Source organism: Hyla sarda, chromosome 1, assembly GCF_029499605.1.
Source record: "Hyla sarda isolate aHylSar1 chromosome 1, aHylSar1.hap1, whole genome shotgun sequence".
Lineage (NCBI taxonomy): Eukaryota > Metazoa > Chordata > Amphibia > Anura > Hylidae > Hyla > Hyla sarda.
The window spans coordinates 462,935,308-462,951,103 of record NC_079189.1 but is presented as its reverse complement, the minus strand read 5'-3'; the positions used below and the strand labels follow the sequence as shown (position 1 = coordinate 462,951,103).

The window sequence follows — 15,796 nt, the reverse complement described above, 5'->3', positions numbered from 1 at the left end:
CCCTCTCCTGCATCCATGGCGAGTATTGCATCTACCGTGTCCGCGGCTAAAATTCTGGCACCCCACCACCAGTAGGGAGTACCCGGAGGGGTTGACTCTGCTTGTGAGTGGGGCCCTCTCCATATTCCGTGGACGGCGTGGCTTCTGTCACATGTGCTACAGGGGTTCCGTCTCCGGCCTCTATGGAGGGCTTGATATTTGCCGCATCAGCAAAGGATGCTCCTGTACCCCACTACGGTGGGAGGTGTCCAGAAGGGGTGTCCCATCGGATGCACTGGACTTTCCTTGGAAGCAACAGTCTCTTTAACCCTTCCTTGGTTGGTGTACCTGTGATCTTCATGGGATTAACACGACTACTTCTGCGCACCTGTTGATGCGTTTTTCTTTCCTCCGCCACCGGATATTTATGTTTGCTACTTCCACTGTTGAGGATATGGCTCCACCTTACCAATACAGGGTAACTGTTGAGTCGGTCTTGCATCGGCACTAGAAACTCAACAGACGCGGCACCCATTTTCCCCTTCTCTGGGTGGCGTAGCATTGTCATTCATGCATTACTTCTCTCTCGTGCATTTCTGCCGCATCTGGTGTATTGGTTCCCCACTGCTTATATGCAGTGTCTGCCATGGCGAACCTGTACATACATGGTGTCTTGTAAGCACAGTGCATCATCCTGGGGTTTTCTTCAGTAGCCCTGGGTGCCCACTGTGGCTGTGCCTCGTGCCCCCCTACCGGTCAGAACACTATTTCTAGGTACCATGTGTTGCTTGTTTCTGCTGTTTCAGCCATAGCATGCACTCTTCCCTCTTCTATGGGGGATATGGTTCCATGGTGCCTGCGCAGCCATCCCCTGCCTCCTTCCATGGGGGGCCTTTTTTTTTCCATGGATCGCCTGCTTCTTCTAGTATATAGCTCATTGCACTACTCCATTCCTGGGTGCTGTGTTTTGCAGGGTTCCTGCAGTTGCTATGAGAGACTCTTGAGAATGTTTTGATTGCTCTTTCCCTTTGTATGGGGGTGTGGTTCTAGGATGCCTGCTATGTTATTAGGGTCATTACCTTGCTCCTTTAGAGGGCAGGCTACTGATGGATTTTTCATGATTCCTTCAATGGCTGGTCCAGCCATCACACTACCACTTCGGTGAAGCTGTACTGAGGGTTTTATTAGGATGCCTTCTATTGCTCTTCCGGCCATCTCCCTTCCTTGAAGGAGTGGTGACTATTTTGTGCGGTTACTACTATTCCTTTTATTGTCGTCATTCTTTCTCCTGGTTTGAGATTGATAATCTGACCATCGCTTTCGCCTTTCCTTGATCGGAGTGCTGTGAGCATTGACCCAGCTACAGCTATTCCTGTCCTAGCTCTTGCGTTCATCCTTTCCTAGAGTAAAGTAATGTTGGCTGTGCCTGCTTTACCTTCCTCTCTTGGCGGGTGTACCAGCGATGTCTTTGTGGTTCCTGATATGGCTACTTCGAACTTCCTACTACCTTTCCCCTTAGGGGAGGCGCTTGTATCCATTGGTCCTTGTACAGTGCCATTTTTAGCAATCTCTGCGCTTTGGCATACCTTTGAGGCCTTCCTCCTCCTCGCCCTCTTTTCTGCCTGCCCTGGGTTTCAGAGGTTTGTTGCTTCCTTAGGTTGCAGTATGTTCTTTTGGTTTCGGAGGATGCAGTTTACATATCTGTACTTGGTCGTCAGTCTTCTTGATCGACCTTCCGCTTTCAGGACCTTACATGCCTCCAAGTGTTCCTTTCTTGCTTCATCGGGAGTGACTTCTCCACTGGGTCCCCCTCTACGTCCCTTCGTAGCCTGCTGGTCTGTTCTGCCACAGGGATCCCATGCCCCTCTGCACCTCGCTTGCATCTGTAAGTGTGGACTGGTGGTGGCCTACGTGGTTACGTCGATCCTTTGTCCTTTGCGGCAGTTTGGCATTCTGCCATGGGTGGGACCTTGCCCCAGTCACTTCTGTTCCTCACAGGGGACCTTGTATGCGTGGGCATTCCAGTCATACTGGTGGTCCCACATTGGTTCATCTGTGCTTCATCGCGGACGTGCTTCCTTGTTCCCTCGGTCCTCCTTTCTGCCGGTTTTCTAAAGGCTTGTCTTGGAACTATGGTTTTTAGACTCCAGCTTCTCAGATCGGGTCATTAACGATTTGTTCCAAACCTTCTTCAGCCTCCAAGAGGTTCCTCTGTACTAGCGAGTTCCGGAAGCCAGCCTTTGTGCTCAGGCCTGGTGGTAGGTCATGTTTCTGGCCTTCTTGCTGGGTGTGCCCAGCGGTCATTTCCGGTGACACAACCGATTAGTTATTGACCAGTGGGCAGGTATATGCTGCTGGGAGGAGCCAACTTCTTTTTTTATGCCTAGTTTCAGTCTCCTAGTGGCAGCAGCATATACCCCATGGTCTCCTGTGTCCCCAATGAAGGCTTTGAGAAAGAGATTTTACGGTGAGTACAAAAAAATCTCCTTATTGACTAGTAGTCTAATACGGATACTTATACCTAAGCTACTGAGCTTTAACATGTGATTGTGAATGTTGTCATTGTGTCAATGTGTACAGGATGTGATGCTTTGACCGGTGGTGATGTCATGGTGCAATCCATATCCTATTTTTTTCAAATGTGCAAGTATTGTGGTGTACTCATATAGACTTGAAAAAGGCACATGCTCCCAAAACGAGTACTCAGCTTCTTAATAAAATCTTTTTTATTTTAACCACAGTGTCTGCAGTTTGTCCCGTTTACCAGTGCGGTGCGCGCTCCATAGAAAACCTTTTTTTGCTCTTCTGGATACTCCAGTGACGCTGCATAGAGGGGGCTTGTCAGCCACGTGGAGTTCTGTGCACGTGGAGCATACAAATATATTCTTCTCTAAAAGAAAATATAAGAAAATGTGCACCCCAAAATGTCTGGGCAAACAAAGCTGCTACCCAGCACTGGTCATAGAAAGCAAAGAGCAACATAAAAGAGCCATATATACTCCATATATAGGTGGATGGCTATCGCCTATATGTACTTACTCACTAATTTCTCAGGTTATATAAACTCATTTGTAAGTGGATTTTTAACCCCTTAAGGACTTAGCCCATTTTCACCTTAACCCCTTGCCGCAAATGGACGTTCATTAACGTCCATCCGCGGCTCCCGAGGTATGACACGCGCTCAGCAGATGAGCGCACATCATACCCGGTAAGTCCCGGTTGCTATAGGCAACCAGGACCCACGGCTAATGCCAGAACATCGCCGATCGGGCTGATGTCTGGCATTAACCCTTTAGACGCAGCTATCGAACGAAAGTAAACACTGCCGGTCAGCTCAGTGGTGTTGATTGGGACCACCACTGTGAAATTGTGAGGACGCGAGGAGGATCGCCGAATGACTGCTCCGTGCCTGAGATCCAGGAAGGAGCAGTTGAGCGGCAATAACACTGATCAATGCCATGCTATTGCATGGCAGTGATCAGTGTAGGAAAACAGTGTGTGCAATGTTATGGTCCGCTATGGGGGCTATAACATTGCAAAAATAAAAGCGAAAATAAAGTGTTAATAAATGTGATTTAACCGCTTCCCTAATAAAAGTTTGAATCACCCCCCTTTTCGCATAAAAAAAAAAAACTGTAAATAATAAAAACATATGCGGTATCGCCGCGTGCGTAATTGTCCGAACTATAAAAATATTTCGTTAATTAAACTGCACGATCAATGGCGTACATGTAAAAAAAGTTCCCAAAAATGACATAAAAAAATTAATAAAAAGTGATTAAAAAGTCTGATCAAAACAAAAATGGTACCGATAAAAACTTAAGATCACGGCGAAAAAATGAGCCTTCATAACGCCCCTTATATGGAAAAATAAAAAAAAGTTATAGGGGGCAGAAGAGGAAATTTTTCAACGTATTAATTTTGTTGCATGTAGAATATATATATATATATATATATATATATATATATATATATATATATATATTTTAGCAGTAAAATAATATCAAACCTTTATAGATTGGGTATCCTTGTGACCGTATGGGCCTACAGAATAAATATGAGGTGCAATTTTTACACCTGCACTGCCTAGCAACAGAAGCCGCTAGAAATTAATTAATTTTCAATTTTGCCCCACAAATATTTTTTTTCTGGTTTTGCTGTAGATTGTGTAGTGAAATTATTATTAAAAATGGTATTACAAATTAAAATTGTAGGCGCAAAGAACAAGCCCTCATATGGATTTTTAGGTGGACAATTTTTTTAGAAGGTGAGGAGGAAAAAACAAAAGTGCAAAAATGAAAAATCGCCTAAGAGGGAAGGGGTTAAGGACCAGAGCATTTTTTTCAAATCTGACCACTGTCATTTTAAAGGGGTATTCCAGGCAAAACCTTTTTTTTTATATATATCAACTGGCTCCGGAAAGTTAAATTACTTCTATTAAAAAATCTTAATCCTTCCAATAGTTATTAGCTTCTGAAGTTTTCTGTCTAACTGCTCAATGATGATGTCACGTCACGGGAGCTGTGCATGATGGGAGAATATCCCCATAGGAACTGCACAGCTCCCGGGACGTGAGTCATCAGAGAGCAGTTAGACAGAAAACAACAACTAAACTTCAGAAGCTAATAACTATTGAAAAGATTAAGATTTTTTAATGGAAGCAATTTACAAATCTGTTCAACTTTCCGGAGCCAGTTGATAAATAGAAAAAATTTTGGCCTGGAATACCCCTTTAAGCGTAAATAACTCTGGGATGCTTTTACTTTTTATTCTGATTCAGAGACTGTTTTTCGTGACATATTCCACTTTATGTCAGTGGTAAATTTTCGTCGATACTTGTATAATTTCTTGGTGAAAAATTCCAAAATTTAACTTGGATAATTTTGCATTACCGTATATACTCGAGTATAGGCCGAGTTTTTCAGCACGATTTTTCGTGCTGAAAACACCCCCCTCGGCTTATACTCGAGTGAACTCCCCCACCCGCAGTGGTCTTCAACCTGCGGACCTCCAGAGGTTTCAAAACTACAACTCCCAGCAAGCCCGGGCAGCCATCGGCTGTCCGGGCTTGCTGGGAGTTGTAGTTTTGAAACCTCCGGAGGTCCGCAGGTTGAAGACCACTGCGGCCTTCAACATCATCCAGCCCCCTCTCACCCCCTTTAGTTCTGAGTACTCACCTCCGCTCGGCGCTGGTCCGGTCCTGCAGGACTGTCCGGTGAGGAGGTCGTCCGGTGGGATACTGCTTCCGGGCTGCTATCTTCACCGGGGAGGCCTCTTCTAAGCGCTTCGGGCCCGGCCTCAGAATAGTCACGTTGCCGTGACAACGACGCAGAGGTGCGTTCATTGCCAACGTACTTCTGCGTCATTGTCAAGGCAACGCCTCTATTCCGGGCCGGAAGCGCGGAGAAGAGGCGCCCACGGTGAAGATAGCAGCCCGGACCACCTCCCCACCGGACAGCCCTGCAGGACCGGACCAGCGCCGAGCGGAGGTGAGTACTCAGAACTAAAGGGGGTGAGAGGGGGGCTGGATGATGTTGAAGGCCGCAGTGGTCTTCAACCTGCGGACCTCCGGAGGTTTCAAAACTACAACTCCCAGCAAGCCCGGACAGCCGATGGCTGCCCGGGCTTGCTGGGAGTTGTAGTTTTGAAACCTCTGGAGGTCCGCAGGTTGAAGACCACTGAGGGCGAATGATGAGAAGAGGATGATGAAGGGGGGGTGTGGGGATGATGAAGGGGGGGTGTGGGGATGATGAAGGGGGGGGTGTGGGATGATAAGGGGATGATGAAGGGGGGATGTGTGGGATGATAAGGGGATGATGAAGGGGGGATGTGCGGGATGATAAGGGGATGATGAAGGGGGGATGTGTGGGATGATGACAAGGGGATGATGAAGGGGGGGATGTGTGGGATGATAAGGGGATGATGAAGGGGGGATGTGTGGGATGATAAGGGGATGATGAAGGGGGGATGTGTGGGATGATAAGGGGATGATGAAGGGGGGATGTGTGGGATGATGACAAGGGGATGATGATGAGGATGTTAATGACGGGTCTGGATGATGACAGGGGGGGGTGAGGTATTTCCCACCCTAGGCTTATACTCGAGTCAATAACTTTTCCTGGGATTTTGGGTTGAAATTAGGGGTCTCGGCTTATACTCGGGTCGGCTTATACTCGAGTATATACGGTATTTTAACTTTGAAACTCTCTGCTTGTAAGGAAAATGGATATCCCGGGAAAAAATCCACAACAATTCAACAAATTCGGGTTGGAAACCTTTATAAATACATGGGAGAGCTCAGAAATGTCGGGTTACGCCCCTTTTTCGGGTTTGGGAGAATCCATATCGGGTCCGTCGGGAAAAAATGTCGCAGACTGGCGCACGATGTCTGCGACATGTCGCAGACAAAGATGCGCCAAAAAAACCTGACAAAACAAGTCGGGTTTAGAATAGGAAATGAGGGCCAATATGTCTACTTTATGTTGACATCATAAAGTTGACATGTTTTTACTTTTGGAGGACATCAGAGGGTTTGAAAGTTCAGCTGCAATTCTCCAATTTTTCACAAAATTTTCTAAATTGGAATTTTTCAGGGACCAGTTCAGTTTTGAAGTGGATTTGGAGGAACTTCATATTAGAAATACCCCATAAATGACCCCATTATAAAAACTGCACCCCTCAAAGTACAGGGTGGGCCATTTATATGGATACACCTTAATAAAATGGGAATGGTTGGTGATATTAACTTCCTGTTTGTGGCACATTAGTATATGTGAGGGGGGAAACTTTTCAAGATGGGTGGAGATCATGGCGGGCATTTTGAATCCAACTTTAGTTTTTTCAATAGGAAGAGGGTCACGTGACATCAAACTTATTGGGAATTTCACAAGAAAAACAATTAAGGGCTTGGTTTTAATGTAACTTTATTCTTTCATGAGTTATTTACAAGTTTCTGACCACTTATGAAATGTGTTCAATGTGCTGCCCATTGTGTTGGATTGTCAATGCAGAGACCAGAGACCTTGGGGGCCATTCAACTGGCCCGCGACGACCAATCCACTTTCCAGGAAACTGTTCATCTAGGAATGCTCAGATGTGACACCCATAATGTGGTGGTGCACCATCTTGCTGAAAAAACTCAGGGAACGTGCCAGGTCCGAGCATTCCTAGATGAACAGTTTCCTGGAAAGTGGATTGGTCGTCGTGGGGCAGTTGAATGGCCCCCAAGGTTTCCCGATCTGATCCCCTTAGACTTTTATCTTTGGAGTCATCTGAAGGCAATTGTCTATGCTGTGAAGATACGAGATGTGCAGCATGTGAAACTACGGATATTGGAAGCCTGTGCTAGCATTTCTCCTGCGGTGTTGCAATCAGTGTGTGAAGAGTGGGAGAAGAGGGTTACATTGACAATCCAACACAATGGGCAGCACATTGAACACATTTTATAAGTGGTCAGAAACTTGTAAATAACTCATGAAAGAATAAAGTTACGTTAAAACCAAGCACATCATTGTTTTTCTTGTGAAATTCCCAATAAGTTTGATGTGTCACATGACCCTCTTCCTATTGAAAAAACAAGAGTTGGATTCAAAATGGCCACCATGGTCACCACCCATCTTGAAAAGTTTCCCCCCTCAAATATGCTAATGTGCCACAAACAGGAAGTTAATATCACCAATCATTCCCATTTTATTAAGGTGCATCCATATAAATGGCCCACCCTGCATTTAAAATGGCATTCAGAAAATGTGTTAACACAGTGTTAACAATGTGTTAGGTGTTTCAAAGGAATAGCAGCAAAGTGAAGGAGAAAATTCTAAATCTTCATTTTTTACACTCGCATCTTCTTGTAGACCCAGTTTTTGAATTTTTAACAAGGGGTAAAAGGAGATAAATCCCACCAACATTTGTAACCCAACTTCTCTTGAGTAAGGAAATACCTCATATGTAGATGTAAAGTGTTCTGCAGGCGCAGTAGAGGGCTCAGAAGGGAAGGAGCAACAATGGTATTTTGGAGAGTGAATTATGCTGGGCGGAGCATGTGAGCGGACGTACGAGACGCTGCTCTGACCACCCAGCTTAGCCAGCCAACTGAGACGTCATGAACCCTGTACCTGCATCAGGGCGTGGCTGCCGCGTTGGTGCGGAAGCTGCTGCTGTGAGGAGGCTGCAGCTGTGGTGGAGCCCTGGGCGTGAGGCAGTGCTTTGAGACCGGAGTGAAGGAGGCCGAGCGAGGGAGACTTTGTGGAGTAGCGGAGCAGTGAGGTGGTGGCTGATGAAGCGCCGGTGGTGGTGACTCGTGGGAAGCTGTGAGGAGTAGGAGCGAAGGAAGTTATGAACGGAGTGAAGTGGACACATGTGACGCTGGGCTTCGGAAATGGAGAGACGGGAGTGGTGAGAGGAGCCGAGCCCCAAACATAGCTGAAAAGCAATCTAAAACTCAGAGCAATTGAAGTAACACAGATATTTGCCGAAGCTTAACATTTACAACTGTGGGGGACTGTTGCTGGAAATTTTGTTATTCAATCTAAAAATTTTATCAGGGGGTGTGAAAATCTGTGTAATTCAGGATCCTCCTAATTAATAGCCAACAAGCTACCCTGCTACTTGCGTTCCCACTGACAGAACAATTGTACTGTAATTCCAAACATTGTTGAACGTTAAGATTGAATGTACAACTAGCTGCTTTGTTTGGAGATTTATTTCACTGATAACTTTGGTGTACTAATATCAATTTTTGGCTATAAATGTAATATCTATATAAAAGCTGCAAACAACTGCTGAACTCTAGAACTGATACATCTCAAAGATTAACTGACTGCTTTGTTTGGGGACTTCCTTCACTTTGACACATTAACATCAACTTTTGGCTATACATCTAACAATTATATAAAAGCTGCAACTAATTGCTGAATTCTAGAATTGTTATGCTGTAAAGACTAGCCCTTTTTTCTTTTTGTGTTCTAATATCCAATAACAGACCCAGGTGCTATCTAATATTGCATTAACAGCAAGTCTGGGTTAGAAATTAACATTGTGCTGCTAAGGATTTGGACAGAGAGCCTTTCCCCGGGTGTTGAACCCAACTCGTTGAATTGTAAAAAATGTATGTACTTTAATGATTAACTGCTTCTTTCCAGAGGTTCAATATTTTATAACAGGATGATGGATTTCTATTCTAGTACTCGAATACCTAATTCATATTTACCCTATTTATCGGCGTATAACACGCACCCCATTTTAACAGGGAGATTTAAGTAAAAAAAAAAAAATGAAATTTAAAATAAATGACTTGGACTAAATGCCACATCATCCCCCCAACTTTGTTTTCTTCTGCCACATCATTCCTTCCCTTTTATCAGTCCCTGTGCCACATTTACCCCTCTCATTGCCACCCCCCATGTCTCATCATCCCACCATGTCTCAATATATCCCCGTCATAGACCACCACTAGCCATACAGACATTAAGCCTTTAGTGCCTCCCCCACCATCATTTCCCCCCATCTCATCATCCCCCACCCTGTCTCATCATGTCCCCCATCATTTCCCCCCCTCATCATCCCCCACCCTGTCTCATGTCCCCCATCATTCCCCCTGTCTCATCATCCCCCCATCATGTTCCTCCTATGCTATTCTTCCCCTCCCTCATCATTCCCCCTTTTCCCTGCTTTTCATAGTTTTTTTATTTGCCCTACCTGGCTGCGCTTCGGCTGTCTTGCGGGCTTCGGTCAGTGAAGCAGATGAGTGACGTCCTCTCCCGGCTTCTCTGCGCGGCATCAGGGACGTCACTTTTCATTTCCTGTAACTGCCGCTAGTCAGAGTTCGGAGTGCGGCGACTACAGGAAATGAAAAGTGACGTTCCCTGATGCCGCGCAGAGAAGCTGGGAGAGGACGTCACTCATCTGCTTCACTGACCACACAAAAAAAAAACTATAAAAAGCAGAGAAAAGGGGGAATGATGAGGGAGGTGGAAAGTAAGAAAAATTAAAAGCAGAGCAGGGAGAAGCCATCGCTGGTCACTGATTTAAAGTGGCCGCGGCCGTGCTGCTAATACTAAACAAGCAGCTGCTGCTGCGGCAGCTTTAAACCAGTGACCAGAAGATTTATCGGCGTATAACACGCAGGCAGGCTTTTTGCCTTAAAGTTAAGTTTTAAAAGTGAGTGTTATACGCCGGTAAATAGGGTATATGATTCCATAATGAAGGGCAGTAACTGAGGCTAATTGTTGTGATAAATAACGGTAGGGTCAGAGGGACCAACTGGTCGGGGCAGTTTTTGTAGAAAGGAGAGGAAATAGTAGAAGAAGTTGGTCTTGGAGGTCAGGACAGTGGGGGGGGGGGGGGGAGAAGAATGCAGGGAAAGAGAACTTGGCACCCAACTGCATGTCAGGGGGTTGGACATCAACCCGTCAGAAGGAGAAGGGAGATGGTGCGGTGGGCGGAGGCTCAATGGAAAAATTCTTTCAATCTCCAGGGATTAAGGGGGGGAAAAGTGTTAGAGTTGGAAAGGGAAAAAAAATAATTATAATAGCAGCAGGAAATTCTGAGGAGGCGATAGAAGAAGATAATCAGGAGGAAGAAGGAACTAAAGCTGCTAACTAATGCTCAGCAAAATATTTGAGGGGGTAGAAAAAACAAATGAAGCATTAAGGGAGGTTCAAAATCAGATAGGGGAAGACAAGATGATACTGTAGTATTAAGACAGGACTTCCAAAAAAATTAGGGAAAAGGCTGAATGAGGTAGAAGATGAAGCCAAAGGGGAAAACTTTTTTTTTTTTTTTCAACTGGTGCCAGAAAGTTAAAGAGATTTGTAAAATCACTTCTATTAATTTTTAATCCTTCCAGTACTTTTTAGGGGCTGTATACTAAAGAGAAATCGTAAAAAGGAATGCATTTCCACTCATGTCATGGCCACAGTGCTCTCTGCTGACCATTTTAGGAATGGTCCAGAGGAGCATATGTTTGCTATGGGGATTTTCTCCTGCTCTGGACAGGAGAATTGCAATTTACTACTGATATGCCAATTATATTCCCAGAATGATGACCCAGAGTATAGCCAAAACAAAAAAATATGGCTGCCCCAAACCCTATGCTGGACATGGTGGATTATCAGTGTAATGCAGGCATTTCCGTATGGCCTCGAACGTTCCCCATGTCATGGCCATACTGTAGAGTGGGGTCTGGTAGAGAAGGTCCCCACTCCAGTACTGCCTGACATTGTTTTTTTTTTGACTAGGCCCATATGCAGTACCAGGGCGGGTGCGGGGCGGCAGAGTGTGTGTGTGTGTGTGTGTGTGTGTGTGTGTGTGTGTGTGTGTGTGTGTGTATGTATGTATGTGTGTGTTTGGGGCAAACTCTAACGGTGTGTGAAAAAAAAATTGCAGCGTCCGAAGCCCTAATAGGGCCTGGGTCATGCTCCAAAATGTGTGGCGGACCCTTGAGGAGGTCGGGGAAAAAGATGTTTTAAATTTCCCCCCCATCTCCTACCTTTCCATCCATACAAACTCACCCTGCACTAAGAATGGCAGGACGCCACTTCTTCTGCCCTGAGGGGCACAGCTCTGGTCAGAGAGGGGTCCCTGGCTTCTTCTCTCAGCTCTGCCCACTGACTGAGCTTGGTGGGCTGGCAGAGCTGAGAGAAGGAGACATTAACCCCTCCCCTGCCGACCAATAGCAGCTCATCTGGGGAGGTGATGTGATCGCCACCTCCCCCCCCCAGCAACAGGATGTGATTGGCAGTGTATAGTACACCGCCGATCACCTTCTAATTCCCAGTCATCGGGTCACACGTATGACCGGAATTGCCGCAGATCGCCAGTGTGAAGTCTCAGGACCCCCCAGGCGTTGTCACGGAATGTCTGCTGAGCAGCGGGGACCGGAATTTAGACGGGCATACAGGTACGCCTTGTGTCCTTAAGTACCAGGACGTCGGTGTCCTTAACGGGTTAAAATAACCTATCCCCTATATTTCTACAGAAGTTTTATTTACTCATGGTATAGAATGCCTAGGATAACTGCACTGTAAAAACATTTAATCACTATCCGATTTAATGTAACTAACCTCACAGGTTCCCATTAGTCTTTATGGACGTGCAGACAAATGTTCGGTATATATTTTATTAAATACCTCATATTTACAATATTTAAAATAGTTTTCTACAGTTGGTATGCCTTACAGTACAACACAAGCGGCTTCATTCATAGCTCTTTCTCATCCTTCTGCTTTTTTGAATGTTGATCTAAGCCGACATCAGCACTGATCTTAGGTCATCAGAAAATTACCTGCTGTTTAAATGAAGTTTTTATGCTTAGAATTTTTTGTAACATTTTTTTATTTTTTTCCCCGTTATACATCTATATTTGAAATTAATCTTGAAATCCTGAGTTTTTAGTTTGGCCACTAGGCCTAAAACTGAAGTGAGACCTTCTGTTTTATCTGTGATGAGGAAGCTGCTGGAAAGTGATCTGTACAGCATTATTGTAAGGCTAGGATTCCACTGAGGTTTTTGTCTTTCGTATTTTAAGGCTTAAAAACGCCAGGAAAACTGCCACATTTTTCTGAGGTTTTTGCATTTTTTTTGGCTTCCTTGGCATTTTTTTCAAAATGTGTTGGGTACCAAAAACAATAAGTAAATAAATAAAAAGGATGCAGTAGGGATGGAAAAAAGTGTATCTAACGAAACTTATTTTTATAACGACATTTAAAAAAAAAAATTTTTTAACAGGGATCAATTTATATGGACGGGCAGGGAACTAAAAATGTAGCCAACAATAATAAAAATGTAGAAAGGGGCCATTTAAATGTAAAAATAATTTTTTATAATTAATTTTTTCTTTATTAGTAATGTATTTTAATAATGTCTTTAATAAAGTGTGTGTGTTTTACTTTTATTTCCCCTCAATTTTTTACATTTTTAGTAGTACCTGTACTAATAGACAGATTGCCGCGGGTGTCACTCCTGACACCTGATGCGATTATCCTATCTATTGCAGAGATGCGGAGTGGCTCTCTACTGCGCTCGCATCTCTACAGTATACTCCGGACGGCCAGTGATGCGAAAAAAAACATCACTCATTCATATTTTCCGTCCAGAGTGGTGATTGGCCGGATGGTGGCAGCCAATCCCCGCTCTCAGTGGGAAATATGAATGAGTGATGTTCTATTCACATCACTGGCCAGCCAGAGTATAGAGCAGAGATGCGAGCACTGTAGAGAGCCACTCCGCATCTCTGCAATCGATAAGACAATCGCTTCAGGTGTCAGGAGTGACACCCGCTGTGATCTGTCCTTAATTGCAAGTACTACTGCTCCTAACATGGAGTACACACAGCTCCATGCTGGGAGCTGAAGTACCTGCATTAATAGACAGATCGCAGCGAGTGTCGTTTCTGACACCTGCTGCAATCTGTCGATTAATGCAGGTACTACTGTCTCCATCACTTATTTTTGGATCGCTAAAGTCCAAAAAAGAATAAAAACCACCTGCAAAAACACTAAAGTTAAAACCCACATGTCGTTTCTTGGCGTTTTTTTTTTTATTTATTTTTATTTTTTGCTCTCAGACTTATATGGGAGAAAAAAAGTCAAGATTTTCCCCCCCAAAAAAGCCTATGTCTCAACAAGAGGTCGTTTTTGAAAAACTGCTAAGGAGCCAAAAAGAGCTGAAAAACACCCAAAGGATTAAAAAAAAATTAAGAAATAAAAACGCCAAACTGAAAAACATCAAGTGGATCTGACATTTTGCAGTTCACTATTGAACTAATCTTTTATCAGCATTTTTGCATGTAGTTGAATCCTAGCCTAAAAGAAGACATCAGTGTACAGATTAGACAGGATCTTCACAAAAGCTAAAGCTCAGCCTCCCCGTTCCTGTAGAATAACCTCCATAAAAGTCACAAAGCACACTCCGAAGCCTTTCCGAATTATGTCAATGGGACAGCTTGTGTCTTTTGTGGTCCATATTCATGGGGCTTGCATTAAGGCATTTCTCCATTTGCTGTTAAGAACAGCTCAGAAAAGATGGCAGCCCCCATAATATACAAAATCTAAAGTTAATCTTAATGACAATAACAATTTAAACTTCATCTCTATTTAGCCTAAATTTTATTTAAGAGCTTAAAGAAACAGACCAAAAATCTTAAATACCTACTTTGGTAATCAGGATCTGTCTAGACAGTACATGTATAAGGTGAACACTTCCATTTCTTTCCCCAACTAACAGAAATCTTCCTTCGTAGCAAAGGCCAACAACATCTACTTCAGTATCTGCAATAGTAATAATAACAATCATTAATTTATATACCACCAACAATTCAAATGATTAAAAAAAAAGCCCTGTTGACGTGTGTCGGAGGGTCTGCTATGAGCTTCTATCACTAATTCTGAAATAAATAAAAATGGTAGACAAAGTGATGCAGCAAGCAATCATAGGAGGCCTGAGGAAGGTTCATATGACCTAAATATTGCAAAGTGTAAAATATAAGGGGACACTGATCATGGTGATGCTGCCTTGGCTTCTCTTTACTATAGAAGTTAAAGGGGTATTCCAGGCAAAACCTTTTTATATATATCTCAACTGGCTTCGGAAAGTTAAACAGATTTGTAAATTACTTCTATTAAAAAATCGTAATCCTTCCAATAGTTATTAGCTTCTGAAGTTTTCCGTCTAACTGCTCAATGATGATGTTACGTCCTGGGAGCTGTGCATGATGGGAGAATATCCCCATAGGAACTGCACGGTATGTGAGTCATCAGAGAGCAGTTTGACAGAAAACAACAACTCAACTTCAGAAGCTAATAACTATTGGAAGGATTAAGATTTTTTAATAGAAGTAATTCACAAATCTGTTTAAATTTCTGGCACCAGTTGATTTAAAAAAAAAAAAATGTTTCACATGTGTGCCACAGCCTCTAGCCTGTGTATACTAACATAACCAGTCATACTAACACTCCTTTTAGCTAAATGTTTTATAAGCATGAAAATACAAGATTTAGATACAAGACATATTCCTTTCTATATATAAAATTTCTTTCTTATGAATAATTACAAAAAGGATTATTGGCAGTTATATTATGTAAAAGCTGGCACTTGAATCCTTTTTGATAAGGAGATGGTTTACATATGTAGGCTTTATTAACCTGACATATGCTCCTGCGGAGATTAGATTGCCCATAGATATTAGTCTTATCATTAGCCTAAGTCAGGAATTTCGTTAATATAATTTATTTTATTGACCGTACCTCTGGTAGCTACCGCACCCGACGTCTGAACATGTTCCAATCTTAGGAACGGAGTTCTAATGATTGACAGGGAGGCAGCGCCCCCATTGACGGCATCATAGGGAGCGCCCTCCAGTGACGTAAAAAAGGTGCGCGCGGGCTTCAGTTAGACGCCGGCGTGTTCACCATACACGCACCAGCTCCGGACACCGCTCCGGCACTCGCTGCCATTGCAGCGTTTCTTGCGTGCATCTCTATCAACAAACTGTAAGTACATCTGGAACAATACTATGGTCTCCATACTACACACTTGTCTGTATGGCGTCTCTATAGATATCTAATGTAGGCATATTGCCTTTACAGCACCCGGTGGTCTCTCAAGCTAGCCCACTATCCACACATGATCGTGAGAACAAGCCCTAAATCCCTGTCAAGCATGATTCCTGGTGAGTTACAACATGTTGCTAAGGGAGATTTTTGTGTTTATTCTAGGTTGCGCCCAGGACCCTGAGGGGAACAAACGGTGGATAACTGATCGCTTTAAGCTATTAGAGAGACACAGGCAGTGACACACCATATTCTTGTATATTATTTCA

General features: G+C 43.8%; 1 protein-coding gene across 1 annotated transcript in view; it reads right to left on the bottom strand.

Annotated features, from left to right (window-relative positions):
- The window catches only part of KNTC1 (kinetochore associated 1), a 242,213-nt gene that overhangs the window by 193,178 nt on the left and 33,239 nt on the right, over positions 1-15,796 (bottom strand). The window contains exon 4 of the mRNA XM_056535369.1: positions 14,131-14,246. Within this exon, the coding sequence (XP_056391344.1) occupies positions 14,131-14,246 (116 nt within the window). The remainder of the gene's footprint in view (positions 1-14,130; positions 14,247-15,796) is intronic.